The sequence below is a fragment of the Triticum urartu genome, chromosome 7, assembly GCF_003073215.2.
Source record: "Triticum urartu cultivar G1812 chromosome 7, Tu2.1, whole genome shotgun sequence".
In the NCBI taxonomy this organism is placed as follows: domain Eukaryota; kingdom Viridiplantae; phylum Streptophyta; class Magnoliopsida; order Poales; family Poaceae; genus Triticum; species Triticum urartu.
This window is the reverse complement of record NC_053028.1, coordinates 29,987,066-30,005,465: the sequence shown is the minus strand read 5'-3', so window position 1 is coordinate 30,005,465 and position 18,400 is coordinate 29,987,066. Positions and strand designations below refer to the sequence as shown.

The 18,400-nt window shown below is 40.8% G+C and overlaps 1 protein-coding gene across 1 annotated transcript; it reads left to right on the top strand.

The window, feature by feature from the left end:
* The first annotated feature begins 12,857 nt into the window (after positions 1-12,857).
* LOC125524252 (wall-associated receptor kinase 2-like) lies at positions 12,858-18,120 on the top strand. The gene is made up of 3 exons (XM_048689329.1): positions 12,858-13,298; positions 16,072-16,215; positions 16,789-18,120. The coding sequence occupies exons 1-3, from the start codon at positions 12,953-12,955 to the stop codon at positions 17,994-17,996; spliced, it is 1,698 nt and encodes a 565-aa protein (XP_048545286.1). The 5' UTR covers positions 12,858-12,952; the 3' UTR covers positions 17,997-18,120.
* The last annotated feature ends 280 nt before the right edge of the window (positions 18,121-18,400 follow it).

The window sequence follows — 18,400 nt, the reverse complement described above, 5'->3', positions numbered from 1 at the left end:
CGGCGTGTGCTTTATATTTCGTCCATGACTCGCGCAGCCGCTGCCCAATGGGGGACGTCTTTTTTCTCTCCAGTGATCTTTCTTTGTCTCCTAGCGATCCAACGTGGCATAGCCCAGATAATCCCTTTGATGCACACCTTATTGTTTTTAATTCCTGTTGACATCCAAATTTAATAAAGGTTACAGATGTTAAAAAAAACACAAGACCAAATATGTTTTTCTGTAGTGAACTCACCCAAACCATCCACGTACTGCTATTTTTTTTTCTGAGGATAACACGTACTGCTATTGAGTACAGTACTTTGCTATGCTCGTGGGCTCGTGGCCGTGGATCATGCACGCACACTCATGCAGCATGCAGCCAAAGCTGCTGGCTTGACGTTGGCGCCATGCGAGTCCCCGAATCAGGAATCCCGCGCCCTTTTCCCGTCGTGACGAAAATCCCGTTTTGCGACACACGGGAGCGGACGAGCGATGTGTAGCCAGCCAGCGCAGAAGATGATGCTCATTGCCAAAATGTGAAAAAAGAAGAAGCAATGACACATAAGTCAGTGTGGTACCTCCATGAAAGTAACAAGCATGAGTGAACATGAAGAAGAATCAGGGACATACGGGGTGGCAAAAGCCGGTCGAGCGGATATACATTGCCAATGTGACGAGTAAAACGAAAATGCGTACAGAATCTCTACCCATTCTTTTAGGGAGAAGAATCTTACCTTTATGTCATCTTCATGTCAAGTCACCTGCGAAGGAGAGCGACGTCGCCGCCGGCGTGGTGAGAAGTGAGAAAGATTAATAGACAGGGTAGGCACTAGACTTGACACTGCGAAGGAAGGCAATACTTTATGACATGAAGATGACATAAAGGCGCAATGAAGGAGAGCGACGTCGCCGCCGGCGTGGTCCGCATAGGCGACATGGAGGCGGGGGTGTTCAAGGCCTTTCTCGGCTTCATGTACACCGACTCGCTGCCGGAGATAGCAAAGAAGGAGGAAGACGCCATGTACCAGCATCTCCTTGTGGCCGCGGACGGGTATAACATGGAGAGGCTCAAGTTGATTTGCGAAGACAAGCTGTGCAAGAGAATTGATGCGAGCTCTGTGGCCAACGTGTTGGCGTTGGCTGAGCTTCACCACTGCCGTGATCTCAAGGACGCATGCTTCGAATTTCTCGGCACTCCTGCAAATCTCAGGGAGGCCATGGCCACTGACGGCTTTGAGCATCTGAGCACAAGCTGCCCTTCTGTTGTCAAGGAGCTGATTGCCTTGTGCTCCGCACCTTAGTCCAGTGAGATACTGATGGATGCGCTCATGTGTCTGAACTCTGGAGGGGATGCCTGAAGACACTTCTGGTTGTTGCCAAGTGCTGGATGCCGGATGTTGTTGTTCGATCCTTTAATTTGCTGCTTTCTGGTTGTGATCTAAGTTTCTATATATGAAGTATCTAGTGACAATGTTGTCGGTTAAACTCTAGCTAGTGTTGTCTGGCTTTCGCCCAGTAGTGTAATATCTAGCAATAATGTTTTTATTTCATCTAGTTTGTGTTGATTACCACATGTGCCACATGGTATTGACAATGTTGTTGTTTAAACTCTAGAGTTATTGGGTTTTCGCACGTAGTGTTTGTGCCGATGCGGGAAAAAGTATTTTTGCGAGCTACACTCAAATGATGTTTACAATGTTTGCACGAGGGTCTGGGAGCACACGTGTGTTGAAAGAAATGGGGTATTTCACACACATTATCTTGAGAGCCTTCTGTGGTGCTACTATGTATCACTAAAGTGATGACTATAATAGTATGGCTTTTGACTAGTTCCCATAAAAGATTTCAGACAAAAGCGATATCTAACAAATAATAACAGACAAATAGAAGTTCAGATAAAATACCGAAACTATAAATAAAACTATGATAGCGCTAGGCGCATGGTGGATCACACATCGCAAAAATAACGAATAGCTGGTAGGTTGGCAGTGTGAGTTTGTACAGGGGAAGAAAAAGATGGGTATGGGCGCACTTGAGAAATTGAGAAAGCCATGTAATGCATTTTTTTAAAGTGAAGCACAAGACACATATCAGAACTGCATACTCTGAGTTACTTACAATGTTTCACCTCAGCTTCTCCTGCTCTGCCTATTCATGGACATCTTATGCATACTACAGGAAATCACCGTGTTGGATCAAGTTCATGGAGTGAAGTTATATTCACTTTGACATTACCCCTCCTTTGACTATCACACGACCCGCCAAATCGTGGCCCACGACACGGAAGTCAACCATGCCAGCTAAACGTAAAAAAAAAAACCCAACAGTGGAAATATAGCCAAGCCCCATGTTCTTTGTTTCAAAATCTTGTGGCGATGCTTGTCTAAGGAGTTGGACCAATGCTTGACCCTCACGCCACTACGCCATACTATCTCCTCTACCTCTGCCTGGTAGTGCTCAGGGTTTGGGGGCAGCTTTCTTTTTGGGGGTTTTCAGCCACAGTTTTTCCATATTTTTTTGGGTTTCTCTGGGAAGCTGTTTTTTACTTGGTTTTCAGTGTTTTTTTGTTGAGTTATTTTCCCTTATTCTTTTTAAACTCCTTTTTAGGTTCTTTTTCCATTTTATTATTGTTTTTAATCAAGTGAATTTTTTAAAATGTCAAGATTATTTTTTTTATTAAACTTTTGAACAAGTTTTAAAATCATCAAAACATTTTTAAGTTCGTGAATACTTTTAAATTATCTGCACATATTTTATAATAGTGCACAAATCTTTTTAGTTACAGTAACATTCTCTAGAAAATGCATGAACATTTTTATATAAATGTGTGGACACTAATAAAATTGAATGAAATTCTTTTAAACTTGTGAATAATTTTTAAAATTATAATAATATTTGTAAAATATGTTAAGATATTTTAAATCACATGGAAAGTTGTATAAATATGTGAACATGGTTTTTTAAAGACACAGACATTTTTAAAGTGTTCATGAACATTTGATTCAAATGGTTGAAAACTTCTCTAAAATTACTTGAACATTCTCCTGAAATGCTTGACACTTTTGAAATCACATGGACTTTTCACTTATGATTGTTTGAAACCCGGTTGCACTAAATTTATGAAATAAGTTTTCCGAAATATACATATGTGTAGACCATTTCGAAGTAATTATAAAGGAACTACGCTAAAAGGCACGAACCATGTGAGCTTTCTACGAGCGATACGTCGTAGAGCAGCGCCCTAACTCTACCTCGATCGCCTATTTAGTGCTCACTGCGAAGGATAGTACACAAAGCGTACAAATGGTGCACTCCCGCGCTATCGCCGACGCAACTCATTAGCGTTCCTTTTTGTGTTTCTTTACTAGTTTTCTTCCCTTTTCCCTTTCTTCGATTTTGTTTCATTTTTTTTCTTCGTTTACCATTTTATCATTTTACATAAGAATATTTTTTAGAAGTTAAAGAACATTTTTTAGTTTTTATAAAATTATTACTGTAAATTTTATTAGTCAGGAGCCTCCTTGATGCTTGTGCCTGCTTTGGATTTCTTCGCAGTTGTACTACTAGCCGCCGGAGTGGCGGTTCTCTTCCGCCGGGGCTGAGGCAGCGAAGGAGGCGGAGTCTGCTGAGGAGCCTCCTCCGACGGAGTCTGCTGACGCGGTGGAGACAACTGAGGCGGGGGAGACGGCTGAGGCAACGGAGATATAGCTGGATTGCTACTGTGAGGAGTCTGCTGAGGGGCCTCCTCCGGCAAGTTTGCCGACGCGGCGTCCAATGTGGAAGCACGATGTGTTCCTTTTTCCATAGAATGGTACTTTTTCTGGTATCTCTCAGTGCAGTCTCCCCTTCACCTGTAGGGAAGTCAAGCTTCAGCTGCTCAAATCTGTTGATAAGTTTATCCAACCCGACAACAACATAGCCATATGGAATCGAAGATCAATGGTAAGTTCCATTAAGTCCAGGAGGTAAGGCAAAGCCGACCGCCACCTTCATGGATGTGTTCATGCATTTCGCATGTAGCTCGCAAAATCCCCCCTGCGTGGTATCATCCACGGGGTAGCGAGGAGCCATGATACCATATATGGGCTGAACAAACTTCGTGGAAGCCACACTGCTTTTCCACTAAGATGGTGGGCTGGCAGTATCGAATGTAGGATCTTCGTGCCACTGAGATGGGCTGGTATGTGCCTCTATTTGCTTCTGCTGCAACGCTATTTTTTCTTCTATCTTCTACATCCGGTCTGCATCCTGTTTCTTTTTTCTCCCTCGACTTCTATAATTGTCACTGTAGTCGAGAAACCCAACCTTTCACGGAACGGAGCCTGATGTGCCTCGCGTTCTTCCACTGTGTTCAGGATTTCTGAGGGGGCGTGCCAGCTCGTCGTTCTCTCTGTCGGGATTGAACTTCCCGTCCTACATGTCCTTCATTGCAGCTTGAATGGCTTTGAAGGGTGTTGCAAGTCGATATTTTGTATAAACACACTTCCTTGTTTCTAGGTTCAACTTTTCCCATGCCCGTAGAACCAAGACTTTGCCCATTGGGTCCACTCCAATGTCTCTGGATCGATCCCTTTATCAATCAGGTCGTTCTTACTTTTCCCTCCCACTTAGGCCTGGCAGCTTTGTAGCCACCTGACTCCATAACATGGTGATATTCCTTCTTTGCAGCATTTTGCTTATTTATATTTGACATTTTCTTTCCTTCATCCGATGTCTTGTACTCCATAAATGCGGGTCAGTGATCTTTTATCTTCTCATATGCTCCGGTGAATGTTGGATTCTTGTTTTTCAGGACATAGTGTTGGTGCAATCTTTTCTTCCAGCTGCAGAATTGTGCGGTCATCTTCTTAAGATCCCACGCCTTGACTTTTCGCTCTATAACTTTGTTATTTGGATCCACCTCTGGCGGAAGGGTGAAATTTGTCATGAGCGTATTCTAAAGCATTTCTTTGGATCTATTGTCGACATAAGTAACCCCATCGTCCATCTTTGGCTTCTTCCATTCTCAAATGCTATTGATGTCATTCTAACGACAACTCCGCACTGACTTATAACCAGTTTGCGTTCGGCACGGGACGAATCAGTTTGCCATCTGCAGCGAAGATCTTGAACCTTTCATTCTCGCCCAACCATTTTTTTGTCTCGTCTCTTTATAGAAGATTGGCTCGATCCGAAGGGCTAAAAGAAGAAACAAGCGTTAATATATGTACATACAAATTAATCAATGCATCTAGTTAGTAGATGCTTAACTAATATACCTCGCCGGACTTTGTAATAATTAAGGTTCCAACACCGGAGCCGTCATCTTCTCCCTCCATTCCCTCACCGGAGCAGTCATCTTCTCCCTCCATTCCCTCACCGGAGTCATTCAAAACGGATGTTATTTTGACAAATAAATTATTTTTTAAAAAGGTGTAAATATTTCTAAATTTAAATGGGCATTTTGGAAAATATAGCATGAACATAATTTCTGTACGGCAACATGAAAATTTTCTTTAAAATTCTTGAACACCTTTTGAAAGACTCCTAAACTGTGTTACACTTTAAGAAATGTTCGTGAACGTTTTTTAAAATGTATGAACACTTTTTAGTTACATGAACGATTTTGGTACTTATTAATTAACCTGATTATGTAAAAAATATAAAGTGCTTGATAAATAAACTATTATTTTTTCAATATTTATAAATAAACGAATAATATTTTTTAGGGGTAACAAATTATTATTTCTACAGAAAGAGGTAATCGCTACATTAAACCTTGAAAATTGAAAGCCTATATAATCAAAACCTGCAAGTTCTGATATTGCGCGATGGAAATTTACGTAATGGGAGCAACAAATTAAGTGGACTGTCTAAGAAAAACCGAATTAAGGGATACCCCTTGGAGGGCTCCGCCAGAGGTAATCTTCTTCGATTGAGAGCACGCCAAATGGTGCTTCTAGCCGCCGCCACATGTCACACGTTGGTGCACCATCGGAATTTTAGTTTTTGTGCACATCTTTTCCGGTATTTTTTGGTTTATTTTTATTTTTTTAGTTGTTTGGTTTTTGCTTGATTTTTCCTAGGTTTTGCCTGATTTTGGGAAGCAATGCTTTTTGGCAAGAATCATATCTATGCTTCCTAAAAAAGCTAAAAAGCACAACTGTGGTTTCCGGGTTGTTTGTTTGGGTTCTTTTGTTTTCATTTTGATGGGTTTATGATTTTTTTATTTCCTTTTTTTGTATTTCCCCTTTTTGTTTTTTTTTTGTGGAAAGAAAACCGACGAAACCTATTAAAATGACATCTAGTTTTGAAGTTCTCGACGCAAGAAACTCAATGGTGAAAACGGTTCATGATTTAGACACACGATTCAAGAGATAAAACATTTTGAAAAAAGCAAATCTATGAAAAAAGAGAAAACTTGTAAATTGCGAGTGCGCCACATGTCAGCATCAGAGAAGGTGAAAGTTACCTTTGCACGGGTACCAATTTCAGTAAGTAATTTCTGCAATAATGCGTGCTTAGGCCGTGGCCCAATAGGACTCATTCACTCGCTAAGCCGGTCTGTGGGCTGCTCCCTATGACGCTTGGTTCATTCGCTCGGCTCGTAAGCTAGATCGCGTATAGTTGGTTTTTTGTGGGATACAGTCGGCCTTTCATGTAGACTGAATTGTTTCAAAGAAAAATGATGGATTCCAGATCACTAAAAGCCAGTTATTGGTTTTCCGAAAAAATCTTATATTTTTTATTATTAAAAAGCCATATATTTTAGGAAAATTTCAGAGGTCTAAAAATTCATCACCAGGAATACGGTAAGGTACTTTTAGAACACCAGTGTGCATATTAGATTAATATTACTAAATGTAAGTTAGAAAACTGCACTTTAATATGGAAACGCAAGACTTGAACAGAAAGAATTGTTCACAAATTTTAGAACACCAATGTGCATATTAGATTAATAGTGTTCACAAATTTTAAAAGTTTATGGTTTTAAAAAAAAATTACACATACTAAAAAAATTTCATGAATTTAAAAATCACAAAATATCAAAATGTTTGTGATTTAATATTTTTACAATATTGTTGATGAATTTTAAATGTTGCCACCAAGTTTAACAAATGCTGACAAAATTTTAAAATGTTCATGCATTAAAAATGGAAAATGAAAACTAAAAGGAAATAAAAAATACAAGAAAAAAAGTCAGTAGAACAAGAGGAGAAACCGCACAAAAAAATAATAACATTCCCAAAGCAAGCTACATCGTTCCCAAATTCGTCTTTGTACCTTTATTTTTGATTCACAATCGTCTTTCTAGTGCGCTCTATCCTCCCTAATAGGGCAAGCCTTGACGCGACCCCCCATGCGCGTTCTATACCATTCGGCCTCTATGCAACGCATATATTCCGGTCTGGCTGCAGGGGAGAAATAGATCCACGCATATATTCTGGTCTGGCTGCAAGCGAGCAGTAGACGGAAATGCTAGTCTCACCCGCTGCGAGTTATAATAGGTCTCGCCTAAAGCATGTCTACTGGCTGAAAAAACACTATAGCTGCGTGTGAATTTTTTTGTGCTTCTTTTGATCATTTCTTCACCCATTTGAAGTGGTTTTCTTTGTTATTTGTCTGGCTATCTTCGAGTTTTTTTTCCTTTTACTCTTTATGATTTTCATCGTTTCATTTTCCACTTTTCACCAGTTTTCTCCGGCTTTCTTTTTTTGCATTTCCTTATCCTTTTACTTTCCCTTTTTGAACACATTTCTAATTTCATATACATCATAAAAAGTTTATTGGTACAAGTTTAACATTTTGTAAATGCATGAATAGCATTTTTTAAAATATATGTTTTGTTGTCGAATCTATTTCAAGCACATTGTAATTTTTTTGTGTAAATTTAAAAGACTTTTTATATATGTGTCACATTTTTCCAAGAAGATGTTTTGAACATTCTTTTGAATAGGTGTTACACATTTTTCAAACACACATTAAAACAGTTTTTTAGATGACATGAAATATTTTCAGAAATTGTCCGGACAATTATATATATGGTACACATTTTTTTCTAAATGTCACGACCATATTTTTGAAATGAGTGAATATTTTTATGGTATCAAACATATTTTTTTGAATTATAGAATTTTTTTATTACATTGTATAACATATTTTAAAATTTTCATGTAAATATTTTGAAACGCGTAAACATTTTTGAACTGTCACGTACATTCTTCTGAATGGTGCAAATATTTTCTGAAAATTGAGCAAAAATTGTTTTACACGGCATGAACACATTTTAAATGTGTGATAGCCCCGAATAGCCATCTGACCTCGCTCAGGTGAGCGCCATCCTTTCAAACAAGGCTAGTATTGCGCTTGACCCTCTGCAATATGAGCCTTGTCGCAATCTACCACCGAACCATTTTCTACCTTTGAGACAAGACCCATTTTGTAGAAGCATACCACAGCCACCGTTTGCAACATCACACATGTTTCAAACACATAGCCCTCGTTCTAGTCCATTGCAACAACACAAATGTTTTAGAAACATAGCCCTAGTTGCAAACTTGTGCAATAACATACATGTTTCAGAAAAGTTTTCGCATTGTTTGGCGCAACATAAAATTTGAGAATAACTGATCATGGAAAATCCTGTGTTGAATTGCCATATGTTTACATTCTTCTGATAAGTGGCTACTCAATTGAATGAAAAAAAATCAATAGTAGTGGCTGCTCGATTGTTTGCACACAACAAAGAAAAGCTCTAGACCTGAACCTTTTCGTAATGAATAGGCTCATCGCTATTGCATTGCATGACAATAAATTCATCCTGTGTGGTTGATGTCCTTGAGATGCAAGAGAAGACTTGGCTGCACCCCACCCTTGCAATAAGAGATTTAGAGAAGCTGACCTAAAAAAACGCAAGAGAAGCATTTTCCACATACACTAGTAGAAAACGGAGCTTTAGCGCCGGTTCGTAAGGGCCTTTAGTGCCGGTTCCATAACCGGCACTAAAGGGTGGGCACTAAAGGCCCCCCCCTTTAGTACCGGTTTGGCACGAACCGGCGCTAAAGTGCCACCACGTGGCGTAAGCTCGCACCCTGGCATGGGGGACCTTTAGTACCGGTTGGTGTTACCAACCGGTACTAAAGGTTTTTTTTTGAATTTTTTTTATAATTTTGGAATTTTTTTGATTTTTTGATTTTTAATTTTTTTGAATTATTTTATGATTTAGTCTCTAATCACCTCTCTTAACTGCTCAAGTGTGGATCACTCATTTCAAATCATCTAATTTCCCGACCGGTCACCCATCCCTCTCACTACTCCAGCCCGAGCACGCTTAACTTTCGGGTTCTATTCTACTTCGTTTCCGAGTCTGCACTTGTTGTTTTCCTGACAATAGTAAGATGTCAATCCTATTAACCCTCAGGAGTTTAGCTTGAGCATGCAGTCACACATTTCACCGTTTGAGTTTGAAACTATTATTTAAAAAACAGTAATTATTTAGTAACGCTAATATTTCTTGAATAAGTTTGACCATAGTTTGACCACAGTTTGACCATAGTTTGACCAGATTTGACCAAAATTCAAAAAATTAAAATAATTATTTAGTAACACTAATATTCTTGAATAATTATGTAGTAACATTAATACTTCTTGAATAAGTAGTTTGACCAGATTTAACCAAATTTTTTTAAACAAACTGAAATTTGACCATATCTTTTTTTCCTTTTGGAATTTGAGGATTCTAAAAAATTCCAAACAAGCCATAGGCTGTCTCCATTGGATGCGGATTTTCGTGCTGAATTTTTTGATATATTATACGTTTATTTCCGACATCGTATGCAAAAGTTATAGCCGTTTTACATTTTCCCTACACTTTTTGCAAAACATGTCCAAATCGTAGTTTTTAAATTTTCCTAACTAGTAGATGTAGTAATATAACTACCTCTTGAAGGATTTTATTTTTTGAAGTTTTTATCATTTTCTTTTGATTTTTTCAGAACTGAAATGGCGACACGCGGAGGGGGGGGGGGGGGGGGGGGTAGAGTTTGAAAATTGCCCTATAGTGCCGGTTTGTGTCACAAACCGGTACTATAGGTCAGACCCCTTTAGTACCGGTTCATGGCACGAACCGGTACTAAAGACCTTTAGTACCGGTTCGTGCCATGAACCGGTACTAAAGGTGATCGTGGGGCCCCGGCCTGACGCCAGCCTGCCACCACCCCTTTAGTACCGGTTCGTGCCACGAACCGATACTAAAGGTTCAACACGAACCGGCATTAATGCAAATCCGTTCGAACCGACACTAATGGTATCATTAGTACCGGGCCAAAATCAAACCGGCACTAATGTGCTTCACGTTTGACCCTTTTTCTACTAGTGATACCAGCCCTACCAATAGGGATTCAGAAGAGAAGGCTTTAGACCATGTTGGCCCCGTAGGAAATCAGGAAACACACAGAGCTCGCAAACAACACATGCAACTTTATTTGGGGGTAATGCTTCAGGCTATGAATTCGCGGTAGAGAGGCCTCGATAGCTATGGAGATGATTCCAGACTTCCTTGCAACTACAAATCAGGACCTTCTATTTCATGTCAATAAAGCATTTAGATGTCTTTGACGGTTTCTCCTCAAGAGTAGTTCACTGAACGATTGTACTTCTATGGTATTACCAACCATAATTGGTTAATTGATCTAGACTCTGGACTATTATTCTTTCCGTTGGGCATAACAACCATTATAAAAGCAATGACGGCCGCTCGGGCCGCGCCCGTTGCCACCCCTTAGCGGCAGACATAGCTCCTCTTCCTGCAGTCGCGAATCCAGCTAGCGACCCGTTCCTCATTTTCGTATCCTATCCCAATGGCTTTGGGATTGTTCGGACATAGGCCGGGGCGAATTCCCTACTTGGCTTGCTGATGCTGATAGTGGAGATACCTACGGGTGCCGTCGTCTTTTTGGAGGCGCTGCCATGGCTTTTCTCCGTGCCCATCTTCGAGTACCAAGGAAAACCATAGGCGCGGTTCCTCAGATCGGATGTGGCAGTGTCACACTGTCGTTCCCCTTCATGAATGCATCATCTTGCTTGCTCATGGCGTCCCCGGTGACTGTTTTTGAGATTTTAGATGTTGTGTGGTCTCGAATGTTTCTCTTGGCCAGGGTAGTTTAGCGTTATGGTGTAGCTTCTGCTTAGGCTGATCATCCTGTGTCCCTCTACTTTGGGCACCATGTCTACGCCATCTTGTGTTGTGCCAGGTGGTGTCCTCCTCCTTGTTCTCATTCTAACTTCTTCTATGAATGAAAAGATACACACGCTTTGCGTATTTGAAAAAGAAACAGTGAAATGACTGATCCAGAAAAATATAATAATACACTTATGTACACAAAAGATTGATAACAATATGTATAGTACAATGTACTTCTTTTTTTTTTGCGATAGAAAGAGAGTTTTATTCCATATGCATAGGGTTACAATCAAGAGGCACCAAATCCTCAATACAAGGAGGGCATCTCCCTAGCCATACATCAGTAGTGAACTCCGTACGACTATACAAAGCCAACTGATGTGCTACCCTATTTTGCTCACGCTTGATTTTTGAAGGAACAAACTCCCTAGTCTCCATATGATGCTTGATCTCCGTCACCAAGTGTCCATAAGCTGACCTGGTTAAACTCTCCCCGGTCAATGCTGCCAACGCCGATGCTGAGTCTGACTGCACAACAATTGGCATGGAACAATGCTGCACGGCCAGTGCCATGCCTTGCATGATCGCATGCAGTTCCGCTTCCAACGCGTCGTTGCAATTGAATATACACCTGTATGCTGCAAAGATAACACTCCCATCTTGACAATGTACTTCCACATGAGTGTACTTCCACATGAGTGTTTGGGCTGTTCTGAACGAGATTGAACAAAAACTATATGTATGGTACTCACATACGTGGTTAAACCATCAATGATCCATATCAATAATAAGTTCTCCAAACGACTAAATCTTTAGTCCATCGGCCGGCAAGTTTTTGTATGGAAGTAATAGCTTTCTCCACCGGCCAGCAACCTTACTATGTTAGTGCATAATTCAGTACGACCTAATCAAAACGGAACCCGACCCAATAGATGAGGTGAGATCTCTTATTGGTAAAATAGAAGATCTTTAATTGGCCACTTATCTGGGAGACGGTCCACAACATCAGCCGGCCGGGCGGCCGGCTCCTTAATGCAGTATACGTAAGTAAAGAATACTGAGCAGAAAAGTTGACGTCCAATAAGGAAGGGGTAGAGAGCAAGTTGCAAGAATCTGCTGATGCTATTGCTACGTTCGCTCTTCTACTTAACTACGGTTGCTAACATCGCCCGTGAGTGCTTGCCTGCCTGTGCCTGGTGGTCAACAATGTCGTTCATGGCGCTGGTCCTCCTTCATGTACTGCTATTGGCATTAGCTACATGGAGAACCACCGCGTCTAACCCCTTGGTGAAGCCAGGCTGCCAGGCGCGATGCGGCGACGTCAGCATCCCCTACCCTTTCGGCGTTGGCGCCGGCTGTTTTCGTCCCGGCTTCCAGATCTACTGTCACAACATGACCGCCGGGGGCGACAAGATGGCGTTTCTGCCGGATGCCACAGTCCATCTGGGCAGTTCTGCGCGGGTGCTGAACATCACCATGACGCCCTACGCGCACGTCCGGGTGTCGATGCAAGTGGCGCACCAGTGCTTCGACGCCGCCGGCAAGGAGACCAGCCACTTAATGGGCAAGATGAAAGTCAACCCGCTGGGCGTCTACCGCATCTCCAGCACCGCCAACGAGCTCTACGTCCTCGGCTGCAACACCTTCGTCTACTACTCCGGCAGAATGTTGACGTGGCGCCACAATGCGACATCGATTTTAGGCGGTTGCTTGGCCTACTGCGACAAACCCTGGAGCGCACGGAATCGCAGGTGCGCGGGCATCGGCTGCTGCCGCGTTGCCATCCCGCCGGGCCTCACCAACACGAGCATGATATTCGGTAACGGGCCGAGCGCGGGCGTCAACCTCCACCCCTGCCACTACGCCTTCATCGTGGAGAAGAATCGGTACGTCTTCCAGGCGGCCGATCTGAAAAGAACGCCGGGGCCGGCGGGCAAGGGGCGGCGCTGGCACATGCCACTGCTGCTCGACTGGGCCATCCCGCCTATCGGCGACCGCAATGATTACATGTCGTGCAACCAGGTTGCCAAATCGCCGGAATACAGCTGCGTGAGCAAGCACAGCGAGTGCGTGGATTCCCTCACCGGGCCGGGGTATACCTGCATCTGCAGCAATGGCTACAAGGGCAACCCATACCTTGACAACGGATGCACAGGCAAGAGTTAAATACATGTTGCTTCATTTTTTCTCTTCCCAAAAATGCTAGACATATAGTAAATTTCCAGAATTCTACAGACCACCTCTCACATAGGAGAGAGATGCTAGCCACACGGAGGAGTTTGTATACAAACTTAAGGGAGGGGCATGTGGCATCTTTTGATTTTTTTTATGTGTGAAGGAAACCACGTGTTTATAGTATAATGTTGAAAGTTACAACACACGTGGTCCACACTAGACAATTCCAGATAGGACAACCTTCAAGGCACATAGTAAAAAAAACACCCCATATAAAAGAAATTTACAAATAGATCATTGAGGGGGTTGATTGCATAACCAAATATTTGCTTGTCACCATCCACCAGCAACACCGTTGCCGGATGAGTAGGAGACGGATTGCGCTTCGGTGCCTTAAGGCACCTGCCTTTGTGTCTATGACATGTGGGCCTAACAGGTGGCTGGCCCACATGTCAGGGACACAAAGACAGGTGCCTTTCAGGCAGGGGCGGAGCCAGGATTTTGGTATAGGGGGGGCCAAGTCAAGTTCATAACTTCTTTTCTAGGCCGAATTGCAGTCTCGCAATAAGCTACTGTATATTGGACAAGTTGGACATAGCAAAAATTTGCATCACAAATAATAACTAATGCAAGATAATTTGCATCACGATCATGATAATTTTTAGGACACGTACAAGATAGAAATTCTTCATAGAATCATAGCATCACAAATCACAGAACCAAAACAAATAAACAACACAAATCTCGTGTATAAGTTCAACAATGATACAAGATGAGGAATTAGGGATTTAGATTAGTAGGATGTACTGATGTGTCCAACCTTGGGTTCTTAGCTACTTCCCGCTGGTTGGATCCGGATGATTTGACTGAAGGAGGCTGCGTCGTGCCGTCGTGGTATGAATAGGATCGGCAGAAGCAGGGCAGGGAGAGCAAGCAGAGGCGGCCGGGTGTGCAAGGGCAAGGAACAGCGAAGACAAATTTCGCATACTAACCAACGTAGAGGCCAATCACACGTAAGAACCCAACGCCCAGGAGGCCAGGAGACTAATCTGGCCACTAGCGGGCTTCACATGGGCCTTTTCCTTTGTTTCTAAAATTAGCGTTGAGATAGGGGGGGGGGGGGGGGGGGGCGAGTATGTATAAACCTGAGGAATACGTGCGTTCCTGTCGCTAATTATGTTGCATCGTTCGATCGTTAGGGGGGGGGCAGGCCCCTGCTCGCTCCCCCTTGGCTCCGCCACTGCTTTCAGGCACTGAAGCTGCGTCCGTAGGAGACAAACACCATGCATTAAACAGCCATCGGAGAACCATTTACATTTCTTAGTTGACATGCATGATACTTCATATGATACTCCCACTACGACCAGCCTAACGCATAGCACTATAGAGTATTATGTTAGATGACCCTATTTATTGACATGAAGACACAAAGTACTATAGTATTTATTATAATATAGTATTATGATATGATACACAACTTTTTTTCTTCATTTAATTTGTTGACACCTTATCAAAATTACTTAGTTGACATGTGTAGTACTAGCCATGATACTCTCATTACGGGCAACCTAAGGCATCCATATGTCTCCAGCATTCTTCTTTTTTTGTTGGGCGCATTTTGTATCAGTTTTTTTAGGCATTGTACTATTCTTCTGGGGGATTCGTTTGTATCGGTTTTGCTAATGCTCCTGTCGTAACTCATGGTCTCTGCTGTACGACACTTCATTACCTACAATAGCACCACATCGCCCACGCCAAAGCTAAATGCACCGCTTCCATTGAGGCTCAATAAGAAAAAATATCTTTTACTTATTTTTAAAACTTAAAAAGACATAATCTTATTAATGTATATATAATGAAAATCAAAAAATGGAAAATATTTATTTGGTCAGAAACATATTTAAGAAAATATTTATATTTTGTAAATGAACATGTACAAAAATATTCAAGTATTAAAAAAAATCAAATTATCAAAAAGGCTATTCATGATTTTCTGTCCTGTAATTAAAAAACTTCCCCTATGAAAAAACTATTCCTACAATTTTGAAACTGTTCTAGCATTTTAAAAAATGTTCACTAAATTTCAAATTGTATATATATTTACAAAGTTTGTGTAATAATAAAAATTTGCATCAAAAAGATACATTAGAAGATAAATATTAAATAAAAAACAGAAAGTAAAAAAATAAAGGGAACCATAAAAGTCATAAATATGAGAATAAAATCTATTAACAATGGGGAGATAATTTTGAAAACTAGATATAGAAATCATCAAAATTGGCTCGGCTCACATAGATGCGTGTCCTTGGGCGTGGGTCCAGGCCTAGAACGTGAACTATTTTTCCTTTTGTTTTCTTTCCTTTGTTAGTTTTTTCATTTCTTTTTATATTTCTTATTTCACTTATTTCATTTTTATTGCAAAATATGGGTACTTTTTTATGAAATATGAGAATAATTGTGTTTGAATAACAAGATATTTTTATAAACATGGATAATTTGAAGAACATAAACAACTTTTTTTTAGAGTGAAGAACATTTTTTCTATGGGCAGAGACAAAGAATTACACCCTACTCGTCACTCGAACCCATATGTCTATATGTGCCCACTAATAAGTCAGCGTGCCATCACTTGTTTATCACACCATTAGATGATAGAAGGGCATTGATGTGATCGTGACATCATGTCGTCCATGTATGTTATCTTTTCATATTTGGGTGGTTCACTTGGCTTAATGCTTGTTTGTTGTATGTAGATATTGATGAGTGCACCCAGGCGCAATCACATCCATGCTATGGCAAATGTACCAATACGGATGGATCTTTTGATTGCAGTTGCCCGCGAGGAACCCAAGGCAATGCCACCCTACTTAATGGTTGTGTCAAGTCTATGAACTTAGGTGAATACCATTCCCAACATTTTAGTTTCATCGGATTACAGTGTATACATAAACTATCACAGTGTTAACTACTACTTCTCTTCTTCAATTAGGTGAAAAAATATTGTACTTCTCTCTGAATAACTTATACTATCCCATATTGCCATCTTAGATGCTATCAATATTTGCAAGGACAATATTTTGTGAAAATATGCTAAGCTAGAAGAGAAAATCCATAAAAAAAAGAGCCTTACTGCAAAATTAAATAAGCATGGAATGACAACATATTTATAGATTAAAAATAAGGAAATAATCCACACACAAGAGTAAGTCGTCCAGATTGGTGGAATGGATAGATAAAGGCATCTAGAATTAAATATGCCATAATCTTACATCGGTACTAATAGATCAACCTAATCCAATTTTTCAAAGCATAAATCACTGCTTTGTTTCGCGTATGATCCACCTAGGTTTTGGTAACCATCTTGTTACCAAACCTTTTGGCTCCTCCCTTAATTTGTGTCCCACAAATTCCCTCATTTATTTGAGTTCTCTCATCAAATTCTTTCCCCACTTATCTATCTTTTTTTACAGGTTTAATTATTGGTCTATCAATTTCTAGTGGCCCGACTATTCTACTTTTGTTTATTAGCTTAAAAATAATAATCAGCAAGCTTAAGCATCAAAAGGCTAAGGAGCTGAGAAAAAAGTTCTTCAAACAAAATCGTGGACAACTGTTGCAAAAGTTGGTGTCTCATAGATCAGACATTGCAGAGAAAATGATCATTCCTTTAAAGGAGCTAGAAAAGGCTACAAACAACTTTCATCAAATTCGCAAGCTTGGTGGAGGAGGGCATGGTACAGTATACAAAGGAATTTTGTCAGACTTGCATGTTGTGGCCATCAAAAAGTCAAATATTGTGGTCAAGAGAGAAATCAATGAGTTTATAAATGAAGTTGCCATTCTCTCACAGGTCAATCATAGGAATATTGTAAAGCTTTTTGGATGTTGTCTCGAGACAGAAGTCCCCTTGTTGGTTTATGAATTCATTTCCAATGGAACCTTATGTGATCATCTTCACAAGGAGCCGCTGGGATCAATAACTTGGGAAGATAGATTAAGGATCGCAACAGAAATTGGCAAAGCCCTTGCTTACCTTCACTCAGCCATTTCTGTCCCAGTAATACACAGAGATATCAAGTCTGCCAATATACTACTTGATGATGCATTTGCAACAAAGGTGTCTGACTTTGGAGCTTCAAGGTACATTCCTCATGAGCAGTCAGCGATAACAACAGTGGTTCAAGGTACTTTTGGATATTTAGATCCTACATACTATTACACAGGTCGGTTAACAGAAAAAAGTGATGTTTATAGCTTCGGAGTAATTTTGATTGAGTTGCTTACTAGGAAGATGCCAACTACATATAGATCATCTGAAGGAGATTGGCTTGTTGCACAGTTTGTTGAACTATTTGCAGAAGATAAATTGGCTGAAATATTGGATCCACAAATCATGGAGGAGGGAGGTAGCCAGCTTGGAGAAGTAGCTGCTCTAGCCATGTCGTGCATAAAACTAAGAGCAGAGGAGCGACCAACCATGAGATCATTGGAGATGACATTCGAACGCCTCCAAGTACACAAGGAGCCTGTCCTGAATGATTTTCTATCGGAAACAAACAAGATGAATTATTTGACAGCAAGATATTCATCAACAATTAAAAGGACAAGCTTGGAGAAAGTGAGCAGGCAATATACTCAGGAACAAGAGTTCGTGTTGTCCGCTAACTACCCTCGATAGTTTTGTTTACATATGAAAGAGTTGTCGCAGATTGTTGTTTGTAGTTTGCTTAACTTCTATGTCGTCTTAGTTAATTTCTGCTAGTTCCATTGACTGATTGTTTTAGTGTTGTTCTGCTGGTATAACCGCCTTCTCTGCAGTCACCATATTTTCCGTTATGCGTTTATTGTTGGTTGAACCAGGTTGCTCTATTTTTCATTATTATTCATATAGCAGATGCAAAATTCAACATTAGTACTGAGTAGAGAAAGAGTGGGCTAGATTCCATTACTGAATGTGAGTGCTATGGAAATGCCTCCGCATCGGCAGATCAATGGGCTAGTATGTTCTAAAATAGTACCAAGTATTTAGAGGTCTTGAGAGCACATACTGAATAATCATGTACTCCAGTATTTGGATCTTCT